General features: G+C 39.0%; 1 protein-coding gene across 1 annotated transcript in view; it reads left to right on the top strand.

Moving 5' to 3' along the window:
- Window positions 1–7,171: 7,171 nt before the first annotated feature.
- Window positions 7,172–18,301, top strand: part of gucy1a2 (guanylate cyclase 1, soluble, alpha 2) — a 37,091-nt gene continuing 25,961 nt past the window's right edge. Inside the window, exons 1-3 of the mRNA XM_030151868.1 lie at window positions 7,172–8,607; window positions 14,442–14,503; window positions 15,781–15,905. Of these exons, the coding sequence (XP_030007728.1) occupies window positions 8,287–8,607; window positions 14,442–14,503; window positions 15,781–15,905 (508 nt within the window). The 5' untranslated portion in view covers window positions 7,172–8,286. The remainder of the gene's footprint in view (window positions 8,608–14,441; window positions 14,504–15,780; window positions 15,906–18,301) is intronic.

Below are 18,301 nucleotides of genomic sequence, written 5' to 3'. Positions count from 1 at the left end.
TGTAAACCCATAAAGACCCAGGACTACTTATGCAGCACTTCCCAAATGAATTTTTCTCTCTATTTAACCTTTCTTAAGTGATTTATCTCCATTTTTTATAAAACTATCCTCTGTATTTTGTGTTTCTTCAATAAAAATCTGGTATTTTCCCATATTTAATTTACTGATCATGTAGATGTTCATAAAAGTTCAGCAAATATCATTAATTGAACATAAAACAAGTGTGTCCATCCTCTGTCATTTATCAAACTCCACAGGTTTTACTGGTGAATCAATGTTGTAGAACAGGGGTGTCAAACTCATTTTAGTTCAGGGGCCACATTCAGCCTAATATGATCTAACGTAGGCCGGACCAGTAAAATAATATAAATAATAGGATAATAATAACTTTCGAGTGAAAAAATTAAAATTCTGTAATGAAAATGTTTACATCTATGAATTGTACTTGAACATAACACGAACAAATATGAACAACCTGAAAATTCTTTTGTAAAATAAGTGCAATGTTAAGAATATTATGCCTTAGTTTATCATTTATACATGTGAATCACAACTTGGAGATCACAGTGGATCAACAAATACACAAAACATTTAATAACAGGGAGAATATTATTAAAATTCCACATACGTTAAGATATTTCAGGTTATTCACATTTTTTTTATATATATAAAAGACTAGTCTGTAAATCTAAACATTTTTGTGTAATTTTACTTTTTTTACACTAAAACAAAGAGAAAAATTTACAATTTTTATTATTTATAGGTTATTATGATAGTATTTTACTGGTCTGATCCACTTTAGACTGAAATGACCTAAAATGATTTTAACATCCTTGATTACCTCCGCCAAGGAGGTTATGTTTTTGCCAGGGTTTGTTTGTTTGTTTGTTTGTTTGTCTGTCCGTTAGTGTGCAACATAACTCAAAAAGTTATGGACAGATTTGGATGAAATTTTCAGGGTTTGTTGGAAATGGGATAAGGAAGAAATGATTAAATTTTGGTGGTGATCGGGGGTGGGGGGGCCCACGGGGGGGCCCATTTCCAACAAACCCTGAAAATTTCATCAAAATCTGTCCATAACTTTTTGAGTTTTGTTGCACACTAACAGACAGACAAACAGACAAACAAACAAACAAACAAACCCTGGCAAAAACATAACCTCCTTGGCGTGGGGGGGGGCACTGATCAGCCTTGGCGGAGGTCTGCGCTCTCCGAGTTCTTCTAGTTGTTAATATCTTCAGTGTGAATTTTTGCATTTCACAAATTCATCCCAAGGGCCAGATTGAACCATTTGGTGGGCCAGATTTAGCCCCCGGGCCACATGTTTGACACCTGTGTTCTAGAAGATGACGATGTTTCCATGGTAACTACAGAACCTCTGAACATCCAAATGGGTCATATCTGATGATCATGAAAAGATGAAAAACTGTATTTTACACCAATTATTTACATGCATTGATGGAATTAATGGATCACAAGTTATTAAGAATTGTATATTAACCTCCGCCAAGGAGGTTATGTTTTTGCCAGGGTTTGTTTGTTTGTTTGTCTGTCCGTTAGTGTGCAACATAACTCAAAAAGTTAAGGACAGATTTGGATGAAATTTTCAGGGTTTGTTGGAAATGGGATAAGGAAGAAATGATTAAATTTTGGTGGTGATCGGGGGTGGGGGGGCCCACGGGGGGGGCCACTGATCAGCCTTGGCAGAGGTCTGCGCTCTCCGAGTGCTTCTAGTTGTATTTGTATTTGTATTTATTTATTTAGCACAATAAAAAAAACAGTGCAGGGAGGGAAGGAAGCCCAAAGGGCTTGTACAGAGTTCCACTCCCATCATCTATTATAAAATAAAAAAAAAATAGAATGTACAAACATAAGAAAACAACAATTAACAATATAGAAAACACTGAAAAAGTCAGGACAGGGGATGTTTTTTCAGTGAGTTTTTGAAAGATGTAAATGACAATATAGACTTTAAAGACATGTCTAGATTGTTCCACAATTTAGGACCTCTAAATAAAATATTAAATTGATGACCAGATGTTCGACAGAAGGGTAAATGAAGATTGTCGCTATGTCTAGTTGAGTATAAATGTAAATCGGATGAAAAACTAAAAAAATTATGAAAAGTGTCCGGAAGATCTTGCTTATTATTGATAAACTTGTGCACAAATAAACATGAGTGATAAACACTGAGTTCATGAATGGGTAGTATTGAATATTTCCTAAAAATTGGTGCAGATGGTTCGTATCTACTAGACAGTGAGATTGTTCTCAGGAATCTCTTCTGGATTATCGAGAGTTTGCTGAGATAAGTTGGATAAGTTCCTGACCAGACACGTATATTGGTAGATGATTATGGTCACCAGTTGCTGTTTGGGTCTTTATGGGTTAAATTTGGCTCTATAAGCTACTGAAACATGGGGTGTAGGTAATCAGTGCTGCGTCTCTGTTTTGGCTTAATTTTTGTTCAGTCAATAATGCTGCTGTGGAATCTGTTGTTGACATTTTTAAAATTATGACCTTATAAATAAAACCAGACTGCAAAGAGGGAGCACTTACTTTTTCTTGTCACTATATGCTTTTATCTTTATTCCTCTATTGTACAGCACTTTGGTCAGCTTTGGTTGTTGTAAAGCACTTTAGAAATAACAATTGATTGACTGATTGATTGATTGATTGATATTTTTCAGTTTCAGACAAACCATTTTAAGTTTAAAGTAATAGAAAAGTTAATAGTCTACCCTACTTGCGCCTCTTTCAGTCCTCATTGAAAAGATTAGAGGGTACGAAACATGATGAGCACAGGGAGATTGTTTTGTCCTTTCAGGATTCAGCCTTCAGTCCTTGTCAGCAAGGACACAAAAGAACTGAGAAGATTAATTTCCCTGCGGTGAAAGAGTTGTGTATCATTATTATTTATCATTATTTGAACATCACCTTGGCAAAACCTGTTTTATCGTAAAGACCACCAAGCCGTAGCGACATCTGCAGCTCGGCAGTCAATGGTGTGTGGATTATTTATCATTTATAAGTGTGTGAGGGGCCTATTTCTATCATAAATCATCAGTAATTCAATTTGTCTGTGACTTGTATTTGCTCGGCACTTAAATATGATCTAATTGCCAAAAATCATTGATGCAAAATGTGCATTCAAAGGTCACGTCACTGTGTGTTTGTTTTGCAGGTTTCTCTAATGCATTTTAGTTTAACACCACAACATGATTTTTCTTTAAACCTGATTCTAATTGCCATCTGTCGCTTGAAGACAGTACAGTGGGTTATTTATGTCGGACAAGTGACTGAGAGGCCCAGGTTCATGGTTAATAGCTGCAGCATGGCTTGAAGTGATATATGGTTATGGCCAATTAGATTGGCTCGGGGCAGATTTATGACCGAGACAGCCATTTCTCTGTCCTGTCTCTGCCTTCCACACACATACACACATCCTCTCTGAAGTTTTTTGCAATCTCACACACAATACTGTTTCATAGTCATTGTGTTTTATTTATTCATTTTGGTCTGTCTTCCTCAGGTTTTTTCTTAGTGCAGTGTTTTTCAACCTTGGGGTGGCGACCCCACATGGGGACACCTGAAATTTCTAGAAATTGATTAAAAAAAAAAAAAAAAAAATGTAATTACTAATAAAAAAATGTTTAATGATTCCATATATATTTCATTATAATTAAAACACCACACACTTTTACTAATAAAAATGGAGTTCAAATAAAATGCAGGATATAATATCTGAGAGGGCATATCTTGATTGACCCGATCATGTGACTGTATGTATTACTACACTTCAACCTGCCCGTACACAGTCGCAGTCAGAAAACCAGACCAAACAGAGAATGGAAAGATTTCTTCGCCCATCTGGCCCTGCTAAGGCATTTCCAAGAGAAACAGAAGCAGACACCAAAAAGATTAATTATATACATTATATAGCCTAAATGTAATCTAAAATTAATATTTATTTGCAACATAGTATAGCAAACTATTACATGATCAAAAAGAAATTAATTTTAACAAAAAAATGTCTCCGTTTTGAATGTCTGGGGTCGCCAGAAATTTGTGATGTTAAAATGGGGTCACAAGCCAAAAAAGGTTTGGAACCACTGTCTTAGCAAGTGAGCTTTACAGACACCATGAAGAAATAATACAGTGTTATTCGTGAGACAAGACCAAGACTGAAATGCCTTCTAAAGTTAAATAGAGCGATCAGATCTGAAGCTCTAGTCAGTATAGAAGCACCAGCTGTGTGTGTTTGTGAGTCTCTGCATGCAACAGATACATGGATGGATGTACAAGGGTTTGAGTGACTTCTATGAGTGTCTGCTTATCTCTAGGGAAAGGCACCTGGTTTTGACCCACTGGTGTGTATCACTGTAAACTAAGCTCTCTTATCTTCCTGCATTCCATACTTTGATATATTTCAGCTCAGCTAACTTAGGTTCTGCTCAGTGTGTGTCTGTTCTTGGTTGAGTCCACCTATGTATGGCCCTGTCTTTTTTTTTTTTTTTTTAGTATATGTGTTTATCGGTGCATGTGTGTGCTCTAGAAGTGGCCAGGCTTTTAGACTCCATGCAAATATAAAAACTCAAAAGTCGCTGTAAATCTGTCTGCAAAACATGCCAGTTATTTCTGTCCTCTCCTAGCCTTTGGTGTTCATGAGTCTATTTACTCCAATATGGTAAAATATACTGCTTGTTATTTAGAAATTCAGAGTAAATAATGTCTGGTTTGAAGTAAACCTGTGTCAAAATATGTTTGGATTTTAACTGTGATTTGATGCAATTAAATTTAGTTATATGTAGAAACTCTAGATTCTAGTATTTGACCATGCAAGGTGGGAGAAAGCTCCTGCGGTTTTTCATATACAGAGTTGCTTCTTCCAAGGTTATCAGAAAAATTGTGAATAAGTTTGTAATGTGTCCAAGACCACCTGTTTGAAGACTGTGAAAGCTGTTTATTTTAGACAAAGAAACTGACAGTGTCTTTTTTTTTTTTAATCACCTATGATTAGGTGTAATTTCTTATGGCATTAAAATGTGGATGACCACATTAGAGTAAGACAATAGTGTGTCTGTCAGTCCAGCTGCTAAAGGAGCTATTGCCACTGAGACTTAGAGAAATAGGATGTCATCCATGTTAGATGTACTTTGAATGAGATTACTCTGAAACACCATGGTGCTCTATCTAGCTATTCTAATTCCATGATAGCACAGTTACAGAGATATTGCCCTGTCTGTAGTCAGATGGCTGGTTGCCAGCTCAAGGCAGTCCCTCAGTTAGTGAGCTTATCTTCTCTGGAACATTATTTATTCTATTGTAGTGCTGGCTTTATTAAATGCCCACATTATTACCGATGGATAGCAGACTGACTGTTAAAAGCAACCAACCAGATAAAGAAAGACAAAGAGAGTCAGTGTATTGTGTAGTAGGCCTACATGATGCCCGAGTGTGACTGCGAGAGAAGAGGACATGTGGGTCTTTGTTAGAGAGGAGTAAAACTCTATGCAATGTATTGGGGTCATGGTGCTCCTGAAAGTCAAATGAATTAGTAGGCACCTCCAGGAAATTACACTGTACTGCGTGTGTGTATTGGATGATGCATCATGTCTGTTTTAATGTCTCTCTCGCTCTCTCTCTCTCTGTCTCTCTCTCTCTCTCCCTCCACTTGTCCCTTTAGGGCTCTTAATGAACAGAAATGTGCTGCCAATCGAGGTCAAGGTCATGGCTGTGATTAGTGCCAGACATGAACATCATCCTGTTCTCGGGTGGCAGCAAAAACCCTGTACCACTGCTGCCAGCTCCATGATCTGCATATGGAGACAGATTTGTCCTTCTGTCTCCATGTTGAGCACATTTGGCACATCGCCATGAACTTGGCTTATTGACCATAACTATTGTTTGATTACAGTCACATCTTGCTTGAAAGCAATTTTGAGCTAGTGAAGTGGAACCTAAGGTACCTGTTTATTTACAGCAACAATGTCATAATGTTAAGGGTGTGCTCTTTACACTTTTCAGGATTAAAATTCCAATAACAATCGAATAATTGATTAGGACAGCTATAATTAAGATTATTAACCTTTTTAGGCATTTCTGCACATTAACCAACTGTTTTAAAGCATGAATTGTGTGATACATTGGGTATATAAAAGTAGAAGGGTACTGGCATTCTAAGGGATACAATGTTAGAAAAAAGACATTGATGGTGGCCTGTCAAATATTTTTATTGTGCCACCTTTTCTATGAGTCTGCAAAATCTTTGTTTGTGGCAAAGAAACTCTTAGTTTTGGCTTAAACAGCTCAGTGGACTGCATTTGTTATTGTACATGACCCATGTCACCAACACCAAAGCAGCCGCTGTCTCAGTCCATTTTACCTGCAAGGACAAAAACTATTAAAGGGGTGAAAATGATCACTGGTCATGTTAAAATTACAGAGATTTTGGTAATTTCCTCACAAAAAGCAAGCTAGGCCCATTTCTCCATCAGTGTCACACAATCATGGTTGTTCACAGAAGAAGCCAAATAAGTTGTGTATTCATTGTCTGGTGTGATCATGGTGAAATTCATAGAAATGGTGAGTCTTGGACACAGCCTTGTGATTGTTTTGAATGTACAAGGCCTACCCTGCTTAATAGGTAAATATTAAAGTAATAAAGTTAATAGGAATCAGTAGGAATCACTTCATCTGATATTTGTTGGGCTTAGATCAAGCATCTGTATGTTTCAGGAACATTATGAAATGAAATCATGTTTTGGAGACAAACAATTTTGTCCACCACTGTGGGCCTGTATGTGTCCCCTGACCAAAAATGAGTTTGGCAGTGACTGTTAACGTTTTCAATGTAATTAGTTTGCAAATAGTAGGCCTACAGTTACTTTAAAGCCCAAACCTGGTGAACTTTTTGTGCTCCTGTGGGCAGTTTGTATAATTAACCCACTGGAAAATGTGGAAATTTAAACAATCTGAGGAGCAGGTTTTCTAATTTTAGCCGTAGAAAACTGGCTTCATAAAAAAGACACATATGCACCTGACAGTGTGTGTTCTATCTGTGGTCTGATTGGTTGTGCTTTAGTCCATCTGAACGCAAACCAGCCTGTGCGTTGACGCTTACTTCATAGCGCGAGCTGGGCACACCGCTCTGAGCCGCGCAGACCATCACCGGCGCGTGCTGCTGTCCGCTCACCGCGCGCGCTCATTCTCACTCTCTCTCTCCGCTCCCCATCTCGCGCACCTCTACTCCGGCCACCTCTCTCTGCGCACACCGCCAAACATGCCCGAAAGACCGCCGACACGCCACGGAGCATCGATGGAGGAATAAGTGAAACATGGACAAACGATGACAAGACGTTTAGTTGGTGCACATAGGTTTCAGGAGAACCGCTGTCGCAGAGGACGAGAAGGAGGAGGAGGAGGAGGAGGAGGAGGAGAGGGGACGAAGGAGAGAGGGAAGCAGACACATCTGCCTTGACTTTGGGGATTTCTCTCCGGCTAAAGTAGGCAAGAAAATAGGACAAGCCACGCTCTCCGGATGCCAGAATTCACCGTGTGTGGGTGGAATATTTAACATGTGTCAGGATAACCGTGTTGGACCAACATGTTCTCCAATTTATCGACCTTTGGCATTTTTCTGTTTAATAATTTCACCAGTTAAGGTAACGTCTGCGTTAAAATAGTTCAGCGCGAGCCCTACGTTTACGCAGCCTTTTAACGGTTGATAAAATAGGCATAAAGACAAACAACACTGTTGCTCCATTTTCCCCCCTAAATTTTTATTCTCTTTTCCGAAGCATCCTCTGTATACGGTCTGGCCTCCCACGGAGCAAGGTGTATTTTGTTTTGGGGTAAAGTAGGACGGTTTTTAGAAGGCAATACCCCCCTCCTTTCCCTTACATAAATGTTTGCGTGCCGTTAGTGCTCTCGTTCTCGGTCGACCCCCCCCCCCCCCCCCCCTCTCCCTCCCCTAGGTTGCTGAGTCTCACGCAGACAGACAACTCACATTCACACATAGACACACAGACCTGGACAGGATTCCACGCGCGCACACACACGCAAACACGCGTCTCATATGCATACATAATCATACAGACAGACCTTACCCCCATCCAGCCCACTACCCCTCCACCAACCCACTCACCCCCTCCACCACAATCTGATGAGTCCCCGGCGTAGAGGTGGACGTGGTACGGAACCGGCTGTAGCATCATCATCATTATCATCATCCTCAACACTACCACTGTCATCATCACCATCCTCCTCCTCTTCCTCACCATCACCATGTCCTCATCGTCGCGCAAGATCTCCTCCGAGTCCTTCAGCAGCTCGGTTGGCTCGGATTGCGGGCTCGAAAGCCCCGGGGGAGACGGAGGGGAAGGTGGTTTGGAACCAGCGGAGGAGAGCCGAGGATGCCCCTTCGCCTCCTTCTCCTCCTCGCACAGAGCGGTCCTGTGGAACGGGCGCAGTCCCGTCGAGAGGTCGGTGTGCCCGGCGGGCGAGGAGCCTCAAGGACCCAGTGGACCGCACAAGAGGGTGACACGGAGGAGACGGGTGAACCTAGACTCGCTGGGGGAGAGCTTGAGGCGGCTGACCTCACCCACGGTAGGCCCTCAGATCTTGACATGCTTTTATTAACACGAGAACCGCCACAATGCAGAAGTTGTGTCATAGAAGCATTTTTCTACCGTCAGGGAATGAGTTCTCCACTGTGCCACTACTTCCATGACTAATGAAACCATTTTCTACTGTAGCAATATAAAACTCTATGAGGCCTTTTATATAAACCAGTAGATCTGCTTTACAACATCTGTACTGACCAAATCAGCGACATTGTTGGTACTTCCAGATGATACTCAAGGACCAAACAGTCAGAAGCATCTGTTTAGCCAAAAAAAAAAAAAAAAAAAATCTTAAGTCTCCAGTCAGAAAAAAAAGACATAATTCAGGTTATTGCTACAAATTGAAATCTAAATCTCAGAGGACTTCTGTTTTTGCATCATTCTCTGGTGTGTGCTGTGCTGTCTATGAAAATAACACATTTTATCCTTCACCTCTGATAGCCTGAATCATCTGGCGGATTATATAATAAATATGTTGTTGTGAGGAGGGAGAGAGAGAGATGCCCATGCCCTGTCTGTATCTGTACTGATGTGACGAATGAGCCCCTCACTGTGTCTGTGTGCGTCTCAGTTGTAGTACAGGCTGTAATGTAATAAAGCAGCTATTAGACCAGGGCATAACTGTGATAGATGGTGCGTGATTAGGACATTTTCTGTTGCTCAGGTCTTTGTGATGGTACATCATTTTGGGCTTTAATTACATCTCCTGTGTTTGAGGCCTTATTGGTATGTGTTTGGTCAATAATAAAATCTACTGATAAAATATAGACGGAGAGATAAAGTCAGGCAGACAAAGCAGAAAGCGCAACAAAGACAACATTGCTCACGAAACGACCAAATCAAACCCTGTTATAATCTCATCAGCAGCTACATATACACATAGTATTAACCCATGAGGACCCAGTGTTACTTTTATGGCAGTTCCCAAATTAATTTTTCTCTATATTTAACCTTCCTTAAGTGATTTATCACCATTTATTGTAATATTATCTTCTGTATTTTATGTTTTTTCAGTGAAAATCAGGTATTTTCCCATATTTAATTTACTGATCATGTAGATGTTCATAAAAGCTCAGAGTAAATTTGAAGGTTATTATATCAAAAACAGAGAAAACTGAAGAAAAAGTGACTTTTTCAGCATATCTATCATTAACTGAACATAAACCAAGTGTGTCCATCGGCTGTCATTGATCAAACTCCATGGGTTTTACTGGTGAATCAATGTTATAGAAGATGATGGTGTTTCCATGGGTCATATCTGATGACCATGAAAAGATGACAAACTGCATTTTACACCAATTACTTACATGTAATTGATAGGATTAGTGGATCAACAGGTATTAAACAATTTAGATCAGTAGATAGTTTTGGTAGACAGTGGATGTTTGGGTCTTTATGGGTTAAGTGAAATAGAGACAAAACGTCAGATGTTTAGAAGCATCAAATAACTTGTTCTCAGTTTCCACTATGAAGAGTGAAATGCAAAGCTACACCATAATGATCTTCAAAGTTGTGAAAATATGTTAGTCAATTGCTGCTAACTGCTTCCTACAAAAGTATACATAAGATGTGAATGTCGTAAAAGCAAATCGCTTCGTATAGAGTGGTTTATATATTTTCTTCAGTGTACAGTTACGTTCCATAAAATTACCTGAGAAATAAAATGTTAAACATACAGAGAAAAAGTCACTGTTGCACAGAGATGCAGATGTCCAGATGTATAAGTGATGAATTGATCAACAGTTTTGTGGTCTTGTCTTTATGTCTAATTGTGTGTGTGAGTGGGGGGTGGAGAGGGTAGATTTAAATACAGTGCTTTGGCCTCTTATAATAATGATACAGCTGTGTTTTAGGAGGCCAAACTGTCACTGGTTGCACCGTGTCATCTCATTCCTGTGAGTGCTGCAGCAGAGAAATTGGTGTTGTAGAGCAGTGATAGTTAGTCTTTTTGTTGCCAAGGCAGAACATAGCACAATCATAAACTTAAAACCACAGGGAGACATCTGAAGTTTGCCGCTTACTGGAGATGGCTGATGAGAGTCAACTTACGTTCTCAGCTGCAAATGACAATTCTCTATTTCTGTTAAAAACAAAGCATAGGAGACCACTTAAAGATAGGTTTGTCACATCCACTGGCAAACATGTAATGCCCAGCATTTGCACGTAAGCATTGCATTTTTTAAAAACTGGACAGTATGTTAGCTGGACTGACAAAACAGCTTCTTTCTCTGCCAGTAATCATACAGTGGTTTTATTAGTACTAATCAGTTAATAATCAAGATAATAACAGTGTTTTAATTACTGTCATGAACAAGCAAATACAATTTGAAACAAGTCCATATTCCCACAACTTCCCACAACACCAAGACTTGCTCACAACTCAAAGCTTTAGTACCTGTTTTGTTCTCATGTACACACTCAGCACTCCATCAAACTACACATACACACACTGTGGCTTCGTGCAGTGGCAGTGTCTGTTGTTGACTGCAATGGACCGTGACAGAGAGAACAGAGCATGCTCTCTGTGGTTGTCTTTACTCTGACCACACTGACCCAGAAGCAACTACACACACACATTAACATGTGCGCAAACATTCATTTTATGTCTCTCCCTCTCTCCCTGTTTCGTGTATACTCATGGAAGGTGGCCATTAGCTTAGTGACCCATGATGCTGATCAAAAGGCCTAAGTGTTGGCCACAAGTATGAACAGAAAACGAGTACAAGGGTACCCGTGTGTTCATTGTGGTAAATCCACATCCTATATGTGGGGTCACAGCTGTATAGACAGTTGTTTTAACAGCTGGTTCTGTCAGACATCTTATATGGCATTTATCTTATGTTTTGACTGGTTCTTTTATGACATATGTACATATTCAGTTTCTGCAGATTAAACAGTTAGACCATGTAGTTTTGTGGCCAGAATCATCACTTAGCTAAGCTTACACACTTCTTTTGCTTTAAATTACACTCATGCAGAAAATGTTTGTGTCCAAATTGAATTATATAAAAAAAAATTATTCAATATTTTGCACAGTCAGTTCATAATGCACAGGCTAGTCTAATACACGTGATCACAACAAAAATTGCTGCACTTCATCATCAAAATAATTTCTTCACCTTGCTCAGAGACGGCCTCTAAAATCCTAATATAAAATATATTGGTACAAAATTGTTTTCTTGTATTCCTTCTGTATTCCTTACCTCCTCCCTGAGTGGCATGATGCATCTCATGCTGTGATTTATCTTGTGGGGTCTCATCTGGTGTATGAGCTTCTATTTTCTTTAGTCGTGGTGGCAGCTTTCCCACTGTGCTGAAGCACCAGTACCCCCTAGTTTGTGACAACAGACCACACCAGTTGGAAAGAAAGATGGAATAAAAGGGGGACTAGACGAGCCGATCTATTGAAATATGTCTCTCAGTGTGTGTGTGTGTGTGTGTGTGCATGTGTGTGTGTGTGTGTGTGTATGTGAGTGTATTTGCATAAGAGAGAATCAGTCACTCAGGAAAGGCAGATTGAGATACAACAGGGATGATTATGACTGAGCAACACAGGGAGAGAAAGCACCGCAGAGCAACAGAGCAAGAGGAATGGAGAGAGCATTGGTGAGATTCTGCTCTCCTCCCAAAAGTAAAGAAACAGAGCAAACACAAGAATGAAACAGGATTCAATAAAGAAGACATGGGCTGGAGAAATAGAAGGGGAAGTTAAAAAGAGGGGTGTTTGTGCCCTTAGAGAGAAAGAAAGAGTGAAAGAGAGTTCACAGATTTTAATGGAAATGTTCATTTTCGCTCCCTATTACATACTATTTTGCCTGTCTTACTTCAGTTGTTTCTCAGTGTAGGTGTTTTTTTTTTTTTACCTTTGTCAAAATCTAGGCGATCTCTCAGCTCTGCTCACTGTTTGCCAAACACTAACATCTATGCACATTTGTGTGCGTGTGAGTGAGATTAATGTGTGATGAGGTATCGAGTTGTGTATACAGTAAATAGGCCAATGACTGTAACAATGCAGACTAATGATGATGTGCCCATATGTGTACTGTGTGTTTGCACATGTGTTCTTGTGTATCTGGCTGATAACAGTTTTTGCCTGTGTGTAAGGCATGTTGTAGAACCTTGTGGATAGTAAATGAGTAGATGATTCAAGGACACACAGCTGGGCTAGATTACCACGAGAAAACACAGTTTCTGTCTTATACAAACTCACCCACCCATACTGGTGTAAACACAAGTGGGAAAGACATGGTGACATGTAATAAAATTCTAGTTTTTTCATAGAGAGCCAGAGAAAATATGTCCCATTGGGTATTTTTTAGCAAACAGGACATCACAGTTGTCGTGTAAGGTCTTGGCTTGTTGCTCCTCTTGTTGGTAAGTTGACACTTAGCTCTGCAAATAAAAGAGAAAATAAATGAAGAATGCAAAGATAAATGATATGTATACACAAGCAGCAAACGTCAGGCTCTAAGAACTTGATAAAAATGTAAACAATCCTCCTTTAGTAAAAGATAGGACATGCCGACATTAAACTAGGAGTGAAAAAATTGCAATTATCTTTTACAAGTCCTGCCTGATGCATACTTCATATTTGTCTCAATGTCTCATCCTTTTGTTGTACAGAATATAACATTTTCTTCCTCTGCCTCTACCCTTTCTGTCTCTTAATATACCGACACAAAATCAGTCCTGTATCTGTCCGAAGTGGGCGGAGGCCTCACAATGACCTCTCCAGCTGGCACACTGTGTTCTAGTATTGTCACTACAGCCCTGCATTTGAGCCGTATCACAGATAATCACATTGGACCCGCCCTCTTAAGCTTAGTCTGTCAGAAACACAAAATACACCAACTGCACACACACATGCATGCATGCACGCACACACACAGAAAATCCTGAAATTTATTATGGACATTGTGGTGTTATTGTTGCAAGATTAAGATACTGATATTATGTCCTTGGTATTAATTTTCTTGATTAGTTTCATTTCCTGATTTTATTAAATTTGAGTTTACAGTATTTAGAACACATAATGTGAATGAGTATGTTTTGTTTTGTTTTGTTTTGTTTTTTTCATTTCAGATGGATATGTGTCATAAGGTATCATATAATCCTTAAATAGTAAATATATGGCAAGTAGCCTTTTTTAACTGTAATGTAGCGTAATGGGTCTTTTTGAAGGGTATAAATCTATTTTCCCCATAATCATTCTCAGCTTTTAATGGACCATTTCCTGTGGGAAGACTGTCATCACTTTTTTATGTCACTCAGAACTGTAAAATTAAATAAGTAATGACATCTTGTAGTTTTTCCTTCAATGGTTAAGCTGTGAGAATAACATATTCAGGGTATTAGACTGGTCCAAATCAGCTGATGTAGGATAAATATGATAAAATAATGACAGAAGCACCATATGTTTACAATATAACAGCTGAAATCCTTTTTTAGGTTGGTTGATTTGGTTGATGTTTTAACTTTAATAAGAGGTCTGTAGATCCTAAGATTAAACATGAATATGCTTCACTTGTTACACACATAATCAACTTCAGCATGGTTGTCTGCTTAAGAGGTGCAGGTGTATGAATGTGTAGTCGGGACACGTCTGTTTGTCATCCTTGCAACTTTATAACAAGACTGTGTGTCAATAAGAAATTATGCTGATGCTATGACATTGATTCATAAGGTTTTTGAAACACCAAGAATGGAGGCCACTGTGGGTCACCATTTTATCAGGTTAAAATGACCAAATATGTGCACGATGGCTTTGAGGTATGGAGTCATATGTCAGTGTACTAACGTGTTTCCATCGTTTTGCAGACACAGACTGTTCAGGAGGCTCTGCAGCGAACCTTACAATTCTACAGACAACAAGAGATCAGGTAGGTTTGTCTGTCCTCTCCTTGTTCTCTGTCTCTCTTGCTGGTTATTCTCAGCTCTTCTCTCTGTCACTTGCTGTCTACCTACTACCTACCTACTTGTTGTCTTGTTGTGGCATTCCTATCTTTCATTTTCTTCCTTTTGCCGTCTGTCTTTCACACATGTACATACACACACCTGTTCTGTCTCTGTCAGTCTCTGCCTCCCTCTCTCTGCATCCATGTCTTTGCCCTCTCTTTTTTGGCGGACAGACAGAAAGAACATCACACACATATCGTACATAAAGATACACTCCATCACCTCCTGTCTTGGACTGTCTCTTCTTGTCAAAATAATAAAACTCAGTAGAGTAGTTGCAACAACAGCATCTATGAGGCTCATATTCTCTGCATACAGACACAGGACAGGGACTTTTTTCCTCTCTTTCATGCTTTTCTTTTTTATATTGCACATATTCATCATTTGTTCCATTTGTTTCTGATTCAGGTACAGTGGAACTGGCTCTTTTTTTAACTTTCAGATCATGTAGTGGATTGTGCTTTGACATTAGTATGATCTTGGGTGAAAGCATTTTACAGTGACCTTCATTATTATAATTTGGTTACACTGATTTCTATGTTGTTGTTTTTTATATGAGTGACTTTGGATTGAATTAAGAGTGGATGTTGTGCATTCCTAGCAGGAATGTTTTCCAGGGTCTCTGCAACAGGAAAGTAATAGATATTCCATTTTTGCAGACTGGAGTTAGCCTATAGAGCTTAGAACTGAGAGATTATTTTGTTTATGTCATAGCCATTGGTATGATGACCTTGAGCAGCTTTGTACACAGCATAGGTTAAGGGTTATCTAAGTAAAACACAAATGAAACAAACAAAACATAGATGTTTAACCATGCAGATATTATCAGTTTATTGGTTTTTCAGAGTAATGCAATGTTCGTCTGTCTGCCCTTCAGCAGAATTACTCAAATACTACTACACTGAGTTGCATGAAATTTGTTGCATGGTTAAAGCACGAACCAACGATGAACCCCTAAAATTTTGTAGATCTATGAAAGGGGGCTGTAATTATCTTTCTCATGCATGGTGAACCCCCACTGAACATCATAATTATATCAACTAAAAAAGGAATACATTAAATAGGTTTTAATATGTGTTATATTTGTGATAAGTGACATGAATAGGAAAGGTTCATACTGTTATCTTACTGGCATCTTTTTTCTCATTTGCTAATCTTTCCTAAAGATATGTATGTGTATGTATGTGTGTGTCCTCAAAAGGTGTCAAGGAGTTGGCAGTGAGGAAAAGCGAAGAGAGAAAAGAGAGGAAAAGTGCCCATTTCTGGAAAATTCTGGTTCAGAAGAGGATGTTCTACAAATTCTACAGTACATGGCGACCATAATGGGTAGGTTTGTAAACCAAACAGAAGTATAATTCACATGGATGTTGGAAAACAAAATGAAGGAAGGGTCAGTATGGCCAAATGCTGGTTTGTATGTGATTGAATCTTGTTGGGTGTGTGTATGCATTTTAGTTTACTTTTTATCACTGTTCCGTTGTGTTCTCTTGTGTCGGGATCGATTGTTCTGTACTGAGTTATTTTTATTACTCAACTACACAGAACATTCCCCAGAGGCTAGGCCTTTAAAACACACGGGAGACACTTCTAATGAAAAAGAGAGATCCAGTGTCATGGCCTGACTAGTGCACATACTGACACAAGTTATACAGTTATTTACACATGCACAAAGCACACGCTGACACAGCCACTGTGTGACTCACTGCTGAGGCTTTTACTGTCTCTATAGCCTAACATGAAAAAAAAACACACATACGCGGTGTCCTGGTGAGTCACCCAGTACATCCTCTTCCACCCATGTACCATCTAAAATCACTTCCCCCTTTTCCTCCTTCTTCTCCTTCTCCCCACACTCTCCCGGATTGCAGAGCATGAACTGCATACCACCACGGAATTACCAAACTTCCTCCTCTCCCCATGTGCTGAATATGTCCTTTTCCCTTTAACTCACTCTCCAGGCCATGACAAAAATGTTACAATTGTATTTATGTAAATAAAAGCACAGAGCAAATATATGCCGTTAAATCAATTTGTGCTCACATCTATGAGTAATTACAGTGACTGATTTACTGAGGCATCAGCTTGTTATGCAATCAGCACCTGGGAAAGCCTTTCCTGTGCATCTGATGAGAAAATGGTGCTTGGTTTGTGCATTTTATCCATTCATCCATCCATTTTATACCTCTTTATCTGGGTGCGAATCAGGCAGGCAACAGACATAGTGAATAGCCCCACCATCCCTCTCCTTGCTGCATCTCTCAGCTCTTCCTGGGGGATCCTAAGGTGTTCCCTGGCCAGATGGGATATCTAATGTCCTTGGTCAGCCCTGGGATCTCCATCCACTTGGAGGTGCATCAGGTTACATCCACAGGGAGGATTCTAGGTTGTGTTACGGTCAATGAAGGCATCTGTGGTCCAAACCACCTCAGATGACTCTTTTTTACTTTTAAAGAACAGTGTTCAGTGCTATCACACTGTCCTATATTTATTTTTTTCACTTGGTTTCTGAAGCTCATAGCCATAGTGATCATTACAGAGTGAATCAGCTAGTCAATTAGCAGCTTCATCTTTAGGCTTGATCTAAGTTGTTTACTTTTCAGAGGACTGAAAATGTAAGATATTGTATTGGATGGCATTTTTCCTCTATAAGAACCTTAACTTGAAACAGTATATTATTTGAAAAAAGAAAACCAGAAAAAGAAGAAGTTATTCAGTAAATTATTGAAGCACACTTACAGTGCTGCGAAGTAGACCTCTGAATTGATACAGAGAAATGAGAACTAGTCATTGTGCATTTGTATGTGACTGTAGGATCATGATCATACTAAAAAACTAACTTTGTATTTGACTCAGTCTGATGTTGATCAATGCCTGAATATGCATACAGTATACCATCTTACTGCATAGATAAAAGTATTAGCATATGTTTAGCCTGGTTACTGAAAGACTGGAAAGAAACTCCATGTTGGAAAAGAATGACACAAAAACAGATTCAGGTTAAATTCCGTATCCTCTGCAGGAAATGATGGTATGGTTGTGACCAGTGCCAGCCTGGTTGTCACTTGCGTTCCTGATTTCCCTCCTCACTTGTATTTTTTATACGTTGTGTGACAAAATGGGGCTGATGAGGGTTTTATAGTCATATGAAGCTGGACCTGGGGTTTGTCATTTTTACTTTTACTGAATTCTTTTTTAGTCTTCTACATGTACACAAGGATCAGGTTTCAGTGATCCATGTGGAACCTGCTGGTTTATAAGTTGTGCCCTGGAAATACCCCCCAAATTATTTATTTTCTTACATTTTTATTTTAATGTTTTGGTTATAATCCTTTAATGCATTTTTCTCAGTTATTATTTAGTCAGTAAACATGTGACATGATTCATTTATCTCATCATTCTTCATTATTTTAGGTCTTTGATCTTTGATTACTTTCTGGCTCATATGCATAGAGTTATGTTTGCTGAATTTTGATTCTATGCTAAAATACATAGTGTAAAATTTTATGTAAAAGGCAGCTGAAAGCAGAAGCGGATACTCATTTTCCAGAAACTGAAGGCAAAGTGTAGATTTCACACTGAGAAATGATACTGAATGATGATAAAACAATGTGTAGATTAAACTTTTACCAGTAAGTTCAAAGTTAGCCTGGGATGAAAACATGTAGTTTCATCCCTATTTTGTAGATCTGGTCCAATATTTAAGGGGCTAATACTTGTCCCAT

The sequence above is a fragment of the Sphaeramia orbicularis genome, chromosome 13 (assembly GCF_902148855.1).
Source record: "Sphaeramia orbicularis chromosome 13, fSphaOr1.1, whole genome shotgun sequence".
Classification (NCBI taxonomy): domain Eukaryota; kingdom Metazoa; phylum Chordata; class Actinopteri; order Kurtiformes; family Apogonidae; genus Sphaeramia; species Sphaeramia orbicularis.
Note: the sequence above shows the minus strand (reverse complement) of the source record. Positions and strands in the feature narration are given on the sequence as shown.